Source organism: Cricetulus griseus, chromosome 9 (assembly GCF_003668045.3).
Source record: "Cricetulus griseus strain 17A/GY chromosome 9, alternate assembly CriGri-PICRH-1.0, whole genome shotgun sequence".
NCBI lineage: Eukaryota > Metazoa > Chordata > Mammalia > Rodentia > Cricetidae > Cricetulus > Cricetulus griseus.
In genome coordinates this window covers 26,396,586-26,413,512 of record NC_048602.1, presented here as the reverse complement: position 1 = coordinate 26,413,512, position 16,927 = coordinate 26,396,586, and the positions used below count along the sequence as shown (strand labels likewise).

Sequence of the window (16,927 nt, the reverse complement as noted above, 5' to 3'; positions counted from 1 at the left end):
ATGCACATGACTTCAGGGCTGACCACTTGGTATTGGATAATCAAGTAGGAGGCTTGTCCATGAGAGAAAACAATCCCCCCACTCTGAGTATCCTATAGTTTCTGGTAGTTCTTTGATTAGGGGTGAGATTCAATGATATTTCCCTCTTCTGTGTTATATCCATTGGTGCTGTCCTTGTTCAGGTCTTGTTTATCCAGGTCCATTGTTGAATTATCATGGGTGAAGCTCCCCTGTCATTTCTAGGAGACATAATCTCACAGTAGATTCCCTGGTCCTCTGAGTGTTCCAACTTTTCTGTCCTCTCTTTCACAACGTTCCCTGGGTCTTCTGTGAAGGAGTTGTATTGCAGGTGTATCCACTAGGAATGGGAACCTCATGATCGCTTGTTCTTTGTTTTTCACGAATTGTGGTTTTCTGTAATGGTCTTTGCTGGCAAAAGAGGTTTCTTTGATTAAGGTTGGTAGCTACACTTACCTGTGGATATAAGGACAAGTATTTAGAACACAGTTATGAATCATGCTGATTAGCGTCAGGTTTTCTTTTTATAGGAAGAGATAAGCCACATCAAAGCCTTTTCTTAAGAACAAGGGAATGATAATAGGCCATCTGTATGGTTTAGATTATGATTAAGAGTGAGCATGGGCCTTTCAGAATGGGGCAATACATCGGGGAAAGGCACAGATATGCTGTTGCTGCAGACAGGACAAAGAAAAAACGCTAAGTGATGGAAATGCTTGTGAAGAGCAGTGGAGAGATTGGAGAGATGTTTTAGAGATCACATTGGTAAGCCAGGGGTACAGATGATGGGACAGGGTCCAGAGTATGAACTCTGAAAATGAAGTCTCTCACTGCTAATGGACGTCCAATTGAGGAAATCTCTGACTCTCTTGGACATTTGCTGATATTTTCTGTCACAAGCAGAAAAAGTGTCGAGTGATACCAGCTGCAGGTGCGTGTAGGGGTTTTGGGAGAGCAGGCCTGTGCCTCATTGAAATGAACATTCTAAAATCAAGTTGCAGCTGTGCACAGTAGCTCACATTTGTAATCTCAGCACTCAGGAGGCTGAGGAAGGGGACTGACATGAGTTAGAGGCCAGTCTTGGTTACAGAGTTCTAACACAGACTGAGTTACAGGAGTGAAACCCGGTTTAAAAATTAAACGAAACACAAAAAAAATTAAAAGTCAATTCCTGCTCAGCATGGCAGCCAATGGCTTTAATGCCAACACTCAGGAGTCAGAGGCAGGTGGATCTCTGGGTTAAAGGTCAGCCCAGTCTATGTCCTAAGTTCTAGTCCAGCCAAAGTCTGCATAGTGAGATGCTGGAGTCAGAGAAGCAAAGCAAAACAAAACAAACCCATTTCCCATTGTGAGCATCTATTACATTATGAAATTTTTCTTTTTCTCCAGAAATTCCTCTGCCAAACTGTACCTTTCCCTTCATCTATAATGAGGTAATCTACCACAGCTGCATCTCTGTCCACAGTGTCTTTGATTGGTGCTCCCTTGATTTTTATTTCCAAGGAAGGTGGAGATACTGCAAAGCATTTGGTGAGAGTCCTATAAAAGTGTATAATAGATATCCATGGCCCAAGAGGCAGTGCGTAGAATCTGGAGAAAATGTTTTAGATTTCAGAAAGCAGTCTTTCCTACATTAAAAACAAAATCAAAGGAAAAAAACCTGAATTTTTTTCTCATCAGGGATTAATTTGTGGACAGTGGTTCATAGTTCACCCCTTAGCCATCTTTCTCTGCAGATCCACCAATGTGTGTCTTCCCTTTCCAATTTGGAAAAAAGTCCATTACTGAATGCACCAAGGAAGGCCACATTTTGAATCGGAGTTGGTGTTCATTGACCAACAACTACAAGAAAGATAGAAAGTGGAAGCAATGTTCTCCTTACAAGTAAGATGATGGGAGAGGCGGGTCAGCATCCCATAAGCTATGAAAGGAGCAAAGCACTAGGTTGACGGATGAGGAGCCGAGATCTAGATCTCCTGGCTGTGACCTAGTCAGGTGGCAGCAGACATTGCCTGTGAGGTGCCTCCTGTTGAGTACATCAGGCTTCTCAGGCTATGTGATACTGGCCAAAGATATTCAGCTTGGCTTTGTAGCACAAACACAGCCACGCACAGAGCAAGACTTTATTGGATCACTGGCAAATCTGACATGCTGGTGTCATGTCATTATGTCTAATGATTATAATCCCGAGTGTATAAGTTCCTTTTGTCATTGCTGCGGCAGAACACACAAGGAAAACAACTCAACGAAGGAGGGAAAGGTTCCTTTGGACTGCTGGTTTGAGGGAACACAGTCCATTGTGGTATGGATGGAAGGCTTTGTGGTGAGGCATGAATCTGCTGATCACATTGTGTCTACATTCAGGAGAGATAGACAGAAAGACAGTCAGCCAGCCAGCCAGACAGATAGAGGCTTGTACTTAGTTGGATTACTCTCCCCTCCCCCCGTTACAGTGACTGAGGCCTAAATCCAAGAGCTGTTGCTGCCCACATTCAGGTGAGTTTTTGCTCCTCAGTTAAGCCTTTTCTGACATGCCTGAAAGTGTGTCTCCCAGGTGATTCCAAACCTGGTCACATTAACAATAAACACTAATTAGCCATTTCATGAGGCATGCATTACTGTCCCTTTTTAAAGCTCGTTTTGAGTCACAAAATAATTGTGAGATAAATACTCATTGAAATACTGAGGCAGCACATGACGAGAGAAACATCAGCATTCTTTATGTTCTCCTCCCCTGGGACTCCCTTCCACAGGTGCGTGTGTCTTCCCACGCATCTACACAGACACACAATTTTAAGGCCTTTAAAAATAAAACTGAATCTGCTTTCCGTTTTGCCATCACGGCTTATGGTCATCATTTTAAAACACATGGTGGAGGTTTTCCCAGTGAATGCATCAATGTCTCCCACTTTGCTGAGTGCATGAATACCAAATTTTAAGTGGTCAGAGATTATCCGCCATCCATTTATGAGACATGATTAAAACAATCTCCCTGAACATTGGCAGTGATGGATGGAATACATGATTTTCAAACAGTGCATAGAATAACTTTATGTCATAGTAAAAAAACATGATGTAGGCTGTTTTTATTTATTTATTCAATATTTTAATTTTTATTTAAATACGTTACGACATATTTTGATCATGTTTCCCCCCCCTCCAACTTTCCCCAGAACCTCCTTATCAGTATTCTTCTTACCTCTTACCTCTCTTTCTCCCTTTCTCAAACACACACACACACACACACACACACACACACACACACACACACACGAATATGTGTGTGCACGCCCAAAAAACCCATTACAACAAAGAATATGTACATCCTTCTGAAGCCATTGGTATAATGCTACGTGGATTCATGCTATTCCAATCTCCCATCAAAGAGGAGAAAAGACTGTTTAATAGCAGGGGAGGCAAATGACACATTGACATTGGGAAGGTGGAGAACAAAGATATTCATTCTAACATGTTACTCTTTCTTCAGATTTCAGATAATCTGTGTGTTTTTGAAGAGACAGAAGTTGCAGATTCATTAGCTGCATCTCCAAAGACAATTCTCTGTCATTAAGGAGTATTATGATAATAAATGTCTATGCTCTTATCTATCTGGGTATCGTGTTTTCTGGAAAAAAAAGTCAAAGCACACATTTGTTGTGTGAGAGACTTTTTCTGAGGAGACAACACACACACACACACACACACACACACACACACACACACACACACACACACACCCCTACTCACTCCAGATTTGGAACTCACAACAGAGTAAAGTAATAATAGCACCAAAGTCCAACTTGGTGAGCCCAATTAATTTTTATTGGGTTACTAAGAAGAGTATGGATAAGGGGTTATTCACAAGAGCAGGGATTCGCCCCTGCCCCCAGATCAGTGGCATCACAGAAAAGCATACCTTAACAAATTTGACAGCTCATGGAAGCTACAAGCCTGGACCTCCCTGCTCAACTTGTAACTAAAGTTATGGGTCCAAGAAAGTCTTCTCAGTAGTTTTTCTGGACACATTCTTCTCCCTAGCAGTTGCTTAATCCTTGATTGAGCTGTGAAAGGACATTGGAAAAGCTGGCAAGTTTCCACTTCCCCAGACATGCGACATTTTGTTTACCTCTGCAGTCTTAGGAGCCTCTTGAAGCGGATGTCAGAAGGAAGCACTGTACAACAAAACAGGAGATTCATAAAGTCACAGCAGTCAGTATTGTCACCCCTCAATAAAAGTGGGACACATAGATCTAAATTGATGCAAGTCACCAAGAAGAATAGTATAAAATTAAACAAAATGAACTGAAAGACAGGGAAAAAGGGAAAGCAGACAATGGAAGAAACAGGCTGTGTAGATGGTTTAGTGGGTAAAATGTATGCCGGCCAGGCATGAGAACGTAAGTTTGGATCCCAGCACACACCTTAAATAGAACAACAATAACAACAAAAACCAGGCATGAAGAACATGCCTGTAACCTCAGCACTGCTTGGTGGGGTGGGGGGAGCTGAAGCAACAGATCCTGGTGTCTTGCTGGCCAGCCAGCCTAGCTCTAATGGTGAGTTTCAAGTTCAGTGAGATACCCTGCCTCAAAAAACAAAGTGGAGAGCAATAGTGGAAAATATTCAAAGTTGACATCTGGCATTCACACATGCTTGCACACTCAAGTGCACTCAATACCCAGGAACACACATGCTTATAATGCACACACACACACACACACACACACACACACACACACACACACACTGAGGGGGGAGAAACTGAGACACATCTATACCAATACATGCACAAGACACAGCAGATAAGAGGCAAAAACTTGTTTTAACACCTTCAAATTTCACAGCTCCTCACCAAATTCTGGAAACCAAAGACAATAAGAAGGCTAAAATACAAGATAAAGATATCAACTACTCCAGGAAAGTCCTCACGTTTCAGAGCACTTGACCAATATAATGGATAATACAGGATTTTTGGTGTGTGTGTGCGTGCATGTGTGCACACGGGTGTGTTTTATTTGGTTAAAGTTTATTGTTTGTTTTTCTTTTTCTTGTTTGGGTGTTGCTTTATTTTGTTTTCTTGGTTTTGGAGACGTTAGTCATTATGTTGTGTTTTTAGTTTTTAATCTGAGAAAGAACTTAAAGTTGAATGGATAGGGAGGGGGAGAGGATCTGGAAGGACTTGGGGGAGGGAAAGAATATGGTTAAAATATATTTAAATTAAAAAATTATTTAAATAATAAAGACATGATAAGAAAATGTAGAATAAAATATTACGTGTGTGAGTTATGGAAGACGTTTTAAACCCCAGAAACCCAATTGGTAAAAAGAAAATGGAAGTGAGACTAGCAAGACGTGGGGATGGGCAGAGTGGATCCTAACGGTTTGTCAAGAGGAAGACGCTCTGGCTAACTACTGCACAGACCGGGGTAAGAGTGTATCGTATATCCACAAAGCAAGAGGAAAAGTTGTCGAATTGTTCATCATAAAGAAATGCTAAATATTTGAAGAGATGGATGTGTTTGAATTGGTTTAAACAGTACAAGATGTATGCAGGTATGGGCACATCAGATGGTACACTGTAAGTGTGTACAGTCATCATGTTTACGTGTCATTTAAAAATAAGTGAATCAAAACAAGATCAAAATAAAAAAAAAGATCAGTGATCATATAGAGGACTCCAATGGATGGATGAAATAAGAACCCCTGTTACAGGCCTAGCTGAGAAAGGTAACAATATGGATGAAATGGCCCAATCTTTAGAGGAAACATCCGATGACATGAAGTTAAGACTAAACAAAGAAATTGAGCCAAGAATAGAACCAAATAGAAATACTGGAAATAAAAGTATCAATCAGTTCAACAAAAAGCACAGTGGTAAGCATCGGCAAATGAATGAATTTGGGGGGGGGAATAAAAGATAGGATAAGTTGAGGCAATATTCAATTCAACCCTGTCCTATCTATACTAATCTGTATTTATATCTGTATCTGTAACCTCTGCACTGGTATGGAGTGGTGACAGAGGCAACAGATCCTGGTGAATAGCTGGACATCCAGTGCTGTGGAATATTTCTTTATACTTTGTGAGTACATGTCACGGTGATGGGTTTAATAAACAAGCTGACTAGCCAATAGCTGAACAAGACAAAGTTAGGTGGGAAAACCAAACTGAGAATGTTGGAGAGAAGAAGGGCAGAGTCAAGGGGGATTCCAGCCAGCCACCAAGCAAGTAGGGCATGTAGAAAATGAGGTAACAAGCCATGAGCCATCTGACAAAGCATAAATAGGAATATGGGTAATTTAAATGTAAGAGTCAGCTAGTAATAAGCCTGAGCTATTGGGCACACATTTATAAATAATATTAAGTCCCTGTGCCGGGACAGGGAATGGGCAGTTGGGACAGGAAAACTGTGCCCTACTATCCAGTCTAGGAATAATGAACTTCAAGTTCAGTGAGAGACCCTGTCCCCATCCCCCAAAATAAAGTGGAGAGTGATAGTTGAAAACTATCAAAGTTGTTATCTGGCATTCAAGCATGCATACACAACCAAGTGCATCCCCATGGACACACATTCATTCATACATACATATATACATATGTACATACATACAGAGAGAGGGGTGAGTGACAGAATAATAATATGACCTAAGTTCAAGAACTTAAATATATTCAAGAAACAAAACCCCAATAATCCATGGTATAGAAAGGTAAGTACCGAAAATCTAATAGCATAGACAATGTATTTAGTGATACTGCAGTAATTTTCTTAACTCAGCGAAAGAAACAATTTCTAAATTCAAATATGAGAGACATTTATGTCATAGTAAACAGGTTAATTTTACATGGATGGCTTAGTTTTTGAAAATTAGCCTAGTTCCACACAGCAGACATGCCCTTTCAAGACACACATATTAATTGATAAACAACATGTAGCTTACCCACATAGTAGACATTACTGGCCACAGCAAGAAACAAAGTACTGAGACAGAAAAATGTGGGTAGCTCTCCAAAGCATTAGTTTGAATAAAAGAAGCAAGGCATAAACTGTCATATGCTGTATGATTCCATTGATGGAGAGCATCCACAATTGTCAAATTTATAACAAAAGAAAGGTTTGTGGCTGTCAGGATCTGGGGAAAAAAGAATGTGGGTGATTACTGCCTGGTGAGTACAGAACCTCCTTCTGTGATAATAGACGTGTTTTGTGGAACTTGGCGGGGGTCGTTGTTCAACATTCTGATTGTATTAAATGATACTGACTTAATGAAACTAAATGTGCTTAACTGTACATTATGTGAGATTTAACTCCAAAGTTTTAAGCTGTATATTTTATTTCCATAAAATTAAAACCTATGAGGTATCATGAGAGATTGGTTAACTTGCCTCAAACTAGAGGATTTGATTTGAGCATTTTCAGAAGAATTTAATTGAGAATGGAAAATCCACATTGAGTGTTGGCAGCATGATCTCACGCACTGAGTTCTCTCAGTGAATAAAAATGCAAAACAGGTGAAAGTAAGTCTACTAAGCTCCAGAATTAGTCCCTTTGTCTCCTGATTTTCAGACACAATGTAACCAGCCACCCCAAGACCTTTCCCTGGGTCACAACTCCACCATGTGAAAATTAATTGATCGTCAATGTGCTTTGCTCTTTCCACCCAACCCAGGAAAACAAGACATCAATGTAGGCAGGAGAATAGGCGTTTATTATTGGAATGTTCCATAATGATAACTGAAGAATTATATTAGGAGAGACATCTCATGGATCTGTAACTTCTGTCTCTTCAAGAACACACACGTTTACCTAAAAACTGAGGTGGAAAAAAACGTTAGAATGAATGTCTCAGTCTTCTCTACCGCCCCCAGATCAATATCACATGTGTCTCCTTCCTTAATGGTCTTTTTTTTTTTCTTTCTAAGGAGCGGTCAGAATAGCATGAATCCATGGGGCAGGAGATGTGGCTTAAGAAGACTACATGCATTCCTGATCATAAAAACTGAATATACATTATTTTTATAACAAAATAACTTACGCAGTACACTGTTTGAAAGACATTTAATTCAATGTTCAGTTAAGTTTGTTTTAATCAGAAATCTCATCTGTGGATTCAACCCGTGGTGACAAAGGGGAAAGCAGATTCAATTATATTTTAAAGGCCCCCAAATTGTGTGTGTCTGTGTAGATGCGTGGGAAGATACAAACACCTGTGGAAGGGAGTTCCAGGGGAGGAGAACATAAAGAATGCTGACGTTTCTCTCGTCGTGTGCTGCCTCAGTATTTCAATGGGTATTTATCTTATACTTATTTTGTGACTCAAAACAAGTTTTAAAACAGCAAAGCGATGCATGTATTATGAAATGGCTAATTAGGAATCATTGTTTTTGCGACTATGTTTGGAATCACCTGGGAGATACACTTTCAGGCATGTCAGAAAAGGCTTAACTGAGGAGCAAAAAACTCACCTGAATGTGGGCAACAACAGCTCTTGGACTGAGGCCTCGGACAACATAACGGAAAAAGGAGGAAGCCTGCTGAGTTCTCAATATATATATATAATTGAGCTGTCCTATGCTCACATTATGACACCTTCCACACATCAAAACGTGAACCAAAGTAAACCCTTCCCTCCTTTGTTGAGTTGCTTTCCTTGGTGTTTTTTTTTTACAGCAATGACAAAAGGAACACACAAGATTAATAATCATTAGAGAGCACGTAAAAAGACACCAGCACGTCAGATTTTCCAGTCATCCAATATACACTTGTTCTGGTTGTCTGTATTTGCGTTACAAAGCCAAGCTGAATATTTCTAGCCAGCATCATGTAGCCTGATAAATTCGCTGTACTCAACAGGATGCACTTCACAGGAAATGACTAGGTCACAGCCAGGAGATCTAGATCTCGGCTCCTCATCCGTCAACCTAGTGCTTTGCTCCTTTCATAGCTTATGGGATGCTGACCCGCCTCTCCCACCATCTTACTTGTGAGGAGAACATTGCTTCCACTTTCTATCTTTGTTGTAGTTGTTGGTCAACGAACACCAACTCCGATTCAAAATGTAGCCTTCCTTGGTGCATTCATTGACAGTCTTTTTTCTGAATTGGAAAGGGAAGACACACATTGGAGGATCTGCAGAGAAGATGCATAAAGGATGCATTAAAAACACTGTGCTCAAATCAATCCCTGTGGAGAAAACATTCAGGATTGTCCTATCAGATTGTTTTCAGGTTCTTCAAATTACACAGAGAAGACAATATCTGAACTCAGTTCTTTCTGAGATTCAAAATCTTTCTTCTCTTGGCCCCTGTAATCTGATATGTACCCTTGTAGGACTCTTACCCAGGGCTGTGCAGTAACGCCACCTTCCTTGGAACTGAAAATCAAGGGAACACCAATCAAAGTCACTGTAGTCGGAGATACAACTGTAGTGGAATTCACCACCATAGATGAATGGAAAGACACAGTTAGCAATAGAAATTTCTGGAAAAGAGAATGATTTCAGAATACAAAATAAGATCATATTGGAAAATGACTTTCAGGTTGTTTGTTCTTGAGGTTGATCTTACTCTGTAACCTAGATAGACTTCAAACTCACTCTACATCTGAGGCTTGCTTGTAGCTCATGCTAGTCCCCCTGTCTCAGCTTTCTAAATGTTGTGATTTCAAGCTTTAGCTATCATTCATGACTCAGACTTGACTTTGGGATGTCTATTTTGGGGACAGGATAGCAGTTGTTGTCTCATCATCACCACATATACCCAAAGCTGGTGTCTCTTGCTGCCTTTCATGATTCTGACACAAAATATCTTCAAAATCTCCAAGGGAGCCTCATTTTGTCCCAGAGATGGGTTCAGGTTGGAGAAGCTGGCTTCCTTAATGAAAGTACTTTAGCAGTGAGGGACCCCATTTGTCAGAGTTTATACTCTGATGAGAGTTCCTCTTACCCTCTGTGTTGACTAGCTTTTGTCAGCTTGACACAAACCTAGAGTCACCTGGAAAGATGGAATCCCAACCAAGGAATTTTCTCTGTCTGACTGGCTTGTGTGCATATCTGTAGGGCATTTTCTTGACTGATGATTGATGTAGGGGGCTTATTCCACTGTGGATGGTGTCATCCCTGGGAAGGTGGTCCTGTTTTGTGTAAGAAAGCAAGATGAACAAGCGATGGAGAGCAAGTCAATGGGCAGAATCCCTTCATGTTACTGTCCTCTGCCCCTGCTTGAGTTCCTGCCCCAGTTTTCCTTTTTCCTCAGTGATGGCTTATGATTGCTAAGTGTTATCATAGTAACCAGAAGTAATTAGAATAGAAATTGGTACGGGAGTGGGGTATTGCTTAAAAAGGACTTGATTGTGCTGTTCTTTCTTTTTTCCGTTCAGTCACACCTTTTAAAATTATAGATTCAATGACATAAATACTTAGGATGAAACATAACAGCAAGTTAGACTTCAGGTCACCTCAAGAAAGATAATGACTAAATAGTTGTGGCAAGAAATATAGAAATCCTTGTTAGAAACAAGTATAGATAGCCAATGACCTTTCTGGTTTCACTTCTAGGAATCAGCCCAAGGTAAACTTTCCCCAGAGAGTTGAACTTTCACTCAGGTGTAGGAATGCTTCATATGGTGTTCTTTTTTTTTTTTTTAATATCCTTCTCCCATACATTACATCCCATCTGCACTTTCCTTCCCTGAGTGTTTTGTTCTTTGGGAAGACTACAAAGGTGCTGGGGAGCTTTGGACTGGAAGCAGCATTCTTCCATCATTACTGCCTCTGTTCCTGCACAAGTTCCTTCCCTGACTTCCTTCAATGATGGGCCATGATTGGTAAGTGTAAGCCCCAAACCACCATTTCTTTCCTAAGTTGGTTTAGGTAGTGTTTTATCACAGCAACAGACAGCCAGTAGGACATATATATTTTCCTCTGTCCTGAAAAAAATAAATCTCCAAATCATCTCTCAAAGATCTCATTGCCATTCACATGTTTCTTCTTATTCTCCATCCTCTCTCTTCATCCCCCTCCTCCTCCTCCTCCTCCTACTTGTGCATTTTTCTTTGCTCTGCCTCAGCAATGACTTCTCCTCAGCTGTGACTTCTCCCAACATATTGCTCCATGCTGAAGGGCTCACTTCTAAGCACCAACCCAACCCCACTGATTAACTACGTGCATTCTCCTGTTCTTAGAATAAGAAATAGCTTCAGGTGACTTATGTTCTGACTAACTATACTTCACAATACTTATACATTAAAACCACACATTATGTTTGCATGCCTTATAATTCACGTTTGTAATAATATTAATTGCCTCAATTTAGCCACCCATGGTGTGAACCTACATCCATACATTGTGTTTAGCTTCCTACATATACAATTATTGTCAGTGAAAAAGGGAAAAACAAAGTGCAGAAACTTACATCGTCTTTTCTTAGTGCTAATGGAGAAGGGAGTGTTTTCTTGAGTGACTAAGAGTTGATTACTAAACTGAATCTTTTTTTTTTTGATGCAAACTACATGAGGCTTTATTATAGTTGTTTAACAAGCTAACCCCATGTTAGTTCAGGCCATCCATCTATCAACATGGTGGATGGCTAGGAAAGACAGCTCGAAGTGTCTGCATAGAGATCTTATAGGGCACTGTAAGGGGAGTGTCTAGGAGTATGCACAGGCTCAGGATTGGTTTGCCTCTAGGCTTGGAGGGTTTGCCCTGTGTTGATTGGTCAACTGGTTGTTATGACCCATAGGCCCTCCCAAGGTGGTTGCTATGCTCTGCGTGTCATTGCTGTGCACTTGTCCATAAAGCACACCCAGAGCCATAAAGCATTGCACCACCAGCTAACTTCTGATTGGTTCCTTGACACAAGGCAGGCATCTGACCTCTTAGTGACCAAGGCAACGTCCGACAAGCTCGTGTTCGGCTGTTATGGCTGCCAAAACGGGGAGCTGGTCCCTACAAGGGATGGTGATGCTTCCAGAAGTTCCTCTATTGTACAGGGTTGTTTTGGCTATCCTGGGTCTTTTGTTTCTCCATATAAAGTTGAGAATTGTTCTTTCAAGGCCAGTGAAGAATTGTGTTGGGATTTTGATGGGAATTGCATTGAATCTGTAGATTGCTTTTGGCAAGATTGCCATTTTTACTATGTTGATCCTGCCTATCCAAGAGCATGGGAGATCTTTACATTTTCTGGTATCTTCTTTAATTTCTTTCTTTAGAGACTCAAAATTCTTATGGTACAGGTCTTTCACTTTTTTGGTTAGTCTAAACTGAATCTTTAATGTCTAGTTTTTCTGCTGTAACCCAGAGGAACCCTTCATATCAGAACATAATACAAGAAAAATTATACAACAGAAAAGGGTGAGAACTTTAAAAAGATCTAATTCCTTTTAAGGAGTGGAGGCTAACATCTGAGATTCTGCCGAGCATTGGTTGTCTTACCTTGTTTTGGAGGATGTAAATGAGAGACCAATTCTGGAAGACAGAAGGAATGGGAAAAATGTAAGTCACCTCTTAAAACACTGTACACCCCCCAGCACTCAGAAGGCAGAGGCAGGTGGATCTCTGTGAGTTCGAGACCAGCCTGGTCTACAAGAGTTAGTTCCAGGACAGACTCCAAAGCCACAGAGAAACCTGTCTCGGGGAAAAAAAAACCCACTGCACACCCAGAATAACTATTAAATTCACATCAACATTCTTCAATGTTACATCAAGTTGGGGTTGCATGTCTACTTAGGAAATGTCACATCAAGCTATGAAAAGCCAGGAAGCCCTACCCATCAGATTGAGTTCTTACTCTTCCAAATGTCTTCTCTGGAGTAGGTTAGAGTCATCCACAATATTAAGTACAATTCAGATTCTATTTACTTATTGTTGTTCAGCTTTCAGCTCAGAAAATAGTCTCTGAAGGACAATGATATTTATTGGGGATTTGTAGAACATTGCACTGGGATTACTGGTGTCATAGTAAATGTTAGCCATATGTAAGGGACCTGGGGCAAGGAGAAAAAGTGAGGGGAAAAGTAAAGAGGGTTTTCAGGTAAATTTGGATTGGAATTGTCTTCAGTCACTCATGACCAGGCTGGTGACAACTCAAAAATTCACCAGACACTTGTGGGAAAGTGTGATTGACAGCCCATTTCTATATGAGTATGTATATATCCTTTGGGTACCAATCTGGTATTGAAATTATTTCACTTGTGGGGAAAATGGATTAAGCAATCCCATACTTCAACCAAAAGTACTGATTTTTCTCTCATATGTGGATCATATATATATTATATTTGTCACATTGGATCCACAATTGTGAAACAGAGGGAGATGGATGTTTGTGCTTGTGTATCTTTCTACTTTTATGCAGTTCATAACCCAAACCAATAAATTGGTGCCATCTACTTCATGGGTGTGTCCTATTTCAAATAATCTAATCAAGTAATTTCTCATAAGCATCCCTAGAAACTAATATAATCTAGATAGTTCCTCATAGATATGCCCACAGTGTTGTCTCCTATGTGACTGCAGATCTTGTCAAGTTTACTAACATAATTAATCATCACACAGATTATATGTGACATGAAATCAGAAAGCTGTCTATTCAGGGGAGGAAGGAGATCTACAGAAGAAAGCAGAGGGACATAGAAGACTAGTGATGGAAAAGGATCAATAAAAGCCAAGGATGCATGAAACTCCATAGCGAGAAGACAGGGAAAATGAAACTCCACACCAGCAAGATCTGAAAAGCACAACACAGAGGAGGAAGAGACAGACCTAAACATCTACTTATGTTCGAGACCCTTAAAGAGAAAACAAGAAAATCCCTTAAATAAACAGAAGCAAAAACAAACAAAAGAAGAATAAACAATTCTCTTAAAGAATCTAAAGGAAGCCAAGAAAAAACAACTGAACAAGTGAAGGAAGCACTCGAAACAGTTCAAGGCATGAAAGCTGAGATAGAAACAATAAAGAAAACACAAAAGGAGGCAATGCTGGAAATAGAAAGGCTGGATAAACGATCAGGAACTAAAGATGTGAGGATAACCAATAGATGGAAGGGAGAATCTCAGTAGTTGAAGACCCTCTAGAGGATATATAGTCATTGACCAAAGAAAATCTCAAGTTCAACAAATCCTTAACACAAAATATCCAGGAAAATGAAACTCTATAGAGAGTGGGTAGACATTTGTCAAATTATCTAGCTGACTTCATATTTCACAATACTTACACATTAAAACCAGTCGTTATGTTTAAATGCCTTATAAATAGTATCTCATACAAATTCATATTAGAGAAATTCTGTAGTGAATTAAAACCGTTATTTTGCACGCTAATTATAGAACTAATCAAAAGAATCCAGGTAACCAGGCTATTTCCCCACTGGATCTGAACAGTGTGAACTTGAGAATTTCGGGGGAAACACAAGAAAGACACAATAAAATCACGTGACCATCTTGACCAAAATGAGTGAAACCCACTTCTTAACCTCTTATATTTTTTATCTTGCACTTTCCCTTACACGAAATTTGTTGGGATATGCCGTCATATGATTGGCCTCCTTACTGACTTCACTCTAACTTGGATTATTCTTAGTTCCTTTAAACCATTGGCACCAATGAGAATCGAAATTTTATCTAAGAGCTGAGAATATGTCTCAGTTGATTGAGTGCTTGCAGAGCATGCACAAAGGAGCCCTGGATTTGATCCCAACAACACATAAACAGAGCACTCAGGAGGTAGAAGCTGGAAAATCAGGAGTTCACGGCTATCTTTGTTCACATAGTGAGCAGGAGATCTCCTTGGACTACATGGGACTTCTTTAAAACATAATACTACAAGAACGAAACATTCTAACTCTCTCTTCATGAGACACAAAGTACTCTGTGCTCTGTATTTTTCAAGCTGTCATGCACAAAAAGCCCAACTTTCTTGAGGGCTCTGCATTTCTGTAGACACAGTGCAAGATGCTGGCCATCTGAGAGACTCCTCTTCCTTCCTGATTAGCCCTCACACTACACTTCCAGATGAGAACCCTTGTTCTAGATTGAAGTTACTTGTCTCCTGAGGATACCATTCATACGGTTCAAATTCCAAGAGACATAAAAGGAATCAACATGACATTTCTCCCCACCAAACCTGACCCCAGTCACCCTGCTATCTGCCCTATAGGTAGCCCATGTTTTTTTTTCTACTTTAAAAAAATTTAATGATTTACAATCATTTTACATATCAACCCCCCCATTCCCTCTCCTTCCCATCCTCCCAAGTTCCCTACCTACTCCTCCAACCCACCCCCTTTCACTCCCCAGGGATGGTGAGGCCTTCCATGGGGGAGAATCAGAAAAGTCTGACTCATCATTTGGGGGAGGGCCTATGTCCTCCTCTGTGTATCTGGGGTGAAATAGTATCACTCCATAGTGAATGGGTTCCCAAAGTTCGTTTGTGTACTAGGGATAAGTATGGTTCCACTGTTAGAGGACTTATAGACTGCCCAGGCCTCCTAACTGGCTCCCACATTCAGAGAGTTTGGTTTGGTCCAATGCTGGTTCCCCAACCTTACGATTGGGGTTCATGTGCTCTCACTAGGTCAGGTCAACTGTTTCTGCAGGTTTCTCCAGCATGGTCTTGACTCCTTTGCTCATCCCTCTTCCCTTTCTACAGCTGGATTCCAGGAGTTTGGCTCAGTGCTAGCCCACGTTCTGTGTGTTTGAAATTTCCAGACACTTTAAGTGAACAGCCATCTGAGAAGGCATTAATAAATTAACCTGGTGAAAATATTAGCTGAAACCATATACTATTTATTTTGGGCCTTGCTTCTTTAACAACAAACTTTGCAGAAATTTCTAGATCTAGTATTCCTCCTTCATGAAAATTTCTATTGCCGTGTAAGTACTGAGACCCAGGCTCCTTCACAGATAAAGTCACCTGTTCTGGGCTCACTCAACCAAGGAGGGGAAGAATAACAGTCGAATCCATGGTTCTCTGCTCTCCATTAGGTAGACTGAAAAAGCTGTCTTGGACAGCTGATCGCCAGCCTTTCTGAATCGTCACTTGCTCTGGAATCTCCCCCTTCAACTCTCACCCCTTCTTTTTCACCTCACCTGCATTCAGTCCATGCATGCAGACAGCTAGCGACACCCAGCCCACAAAATGTCTCATCACCTCCAGTTGCCTGCTGATGGCACACACAGGAGCAAACCTGGCCTTTGACTTTATACTCTCCCTTATGCTCCTCCTACTCTGTCTGCTCACACACACACTTCCTCCACAGCAAAGTCCCTTTGTCCTAAATGGCATAGAGTGATTCAACATCCATCTTAGAATGCTCCGTGGTGTCATTCTAAAAATGTTGTCTTTTTTTGCGGGGGGTGGGGGAGTGGGGGTGGGGCTGGATTTCACTTCGCTAACATGACAGCCAATCTGAAAAACTTTGACTTGTTATCTTGTATCGCTATCATTTTCTCTTTGAGACATGGATAGTAAAGTGATACCCATCTATTCATTTGAAAGTATTGACTTTGTGCAATTATGGAACAACTCATTGCATAGGCATAGAAAACAAGGAGATAGCAACCCAGAAGACAAAATCAATTTTCGTTTTTAATCTTTGCCATCTGAGTGACTCTGGAGAGTTGCTTTTGCATCTGGAGGCTAATTGGGGAGAGAAATGAGTACTGTTTGAAGTTAATAATTTTCCTTCATATCATAGCACAGTTTTGAATCAGAACTGTCACAATTCAAAACACACATTCTCCTCTCTCTCTCTCTCTCTCTCTCTCTCCCTCTTCCACTCCCTCTCTCTCCCTCTCTCCTCTCTCTCTTCCTCTCTCTCCCTCTGTCATCCTCTCCCTCCCCCTCTCTCCCTCCCTTCTCCCTCCCTCTCTTTCTCTCCCTCTCCCTCCCTCCCTCTCTCTCCCTCTCTTTCTCTC

General features: G+C 40.8%; 1 protein-coding gene across 1 annotated transcript; it reads right to left on the bottom strand.

Moving 5' to 3' along the window:
- Positions 1–768: 768 nt before the first annotated feature.
- LOC100753974 (binder of sperm protein homolog 2) lies at positions 769–16,456 on the bottom strand. Its single transcript, XM_035449188.1, has 7 exons — positions 16,398–16,456; positions 16,100–16,173; positions 12,447–12,479; positions 9,356–9,496; positions 8,998–9,145; positions 1,430–1,557; positions 769–908 (listed from the first exon to the last, which is right to left on the bottom strand). Exons 1-7 carry the CDS (start codon positions 16,454–16,456, stop codon positions 769–771), a joined length of 723 nt encoding a protein of 240 aa, XP_035305079.1.
- Positions 16,457–16,927: the final 471 nt, after the last annotated feature.

What these genes read in the sequence shown, in the direction of transcription:
- LOC100753974 (XM_035449188.1), bottom strand. Translation starts at nt 16,456, where the DNA reads ATGATAGCGATACAAGATAACAAGTCAAAGTTTTTCAGATTGGCTGTC. An exon ending in CATGCATGGACTGAATGCAG is followed by an intron (nt 12,480 to 16,099) that starts GTGAGGTGAAAA and finishes TCTGTCTTCCAG; the next exon opens with AATTGGTCTCTCATTTACAT. An exon ending in CATTATAGATGAAGGGAAAG is followed by an intron (nt 909 to 1,429) that starts GTACAGTTTGGC and finishes TGCTTGTGACAG; the next exon opens with AAAATATCAGCAAATGTCCA.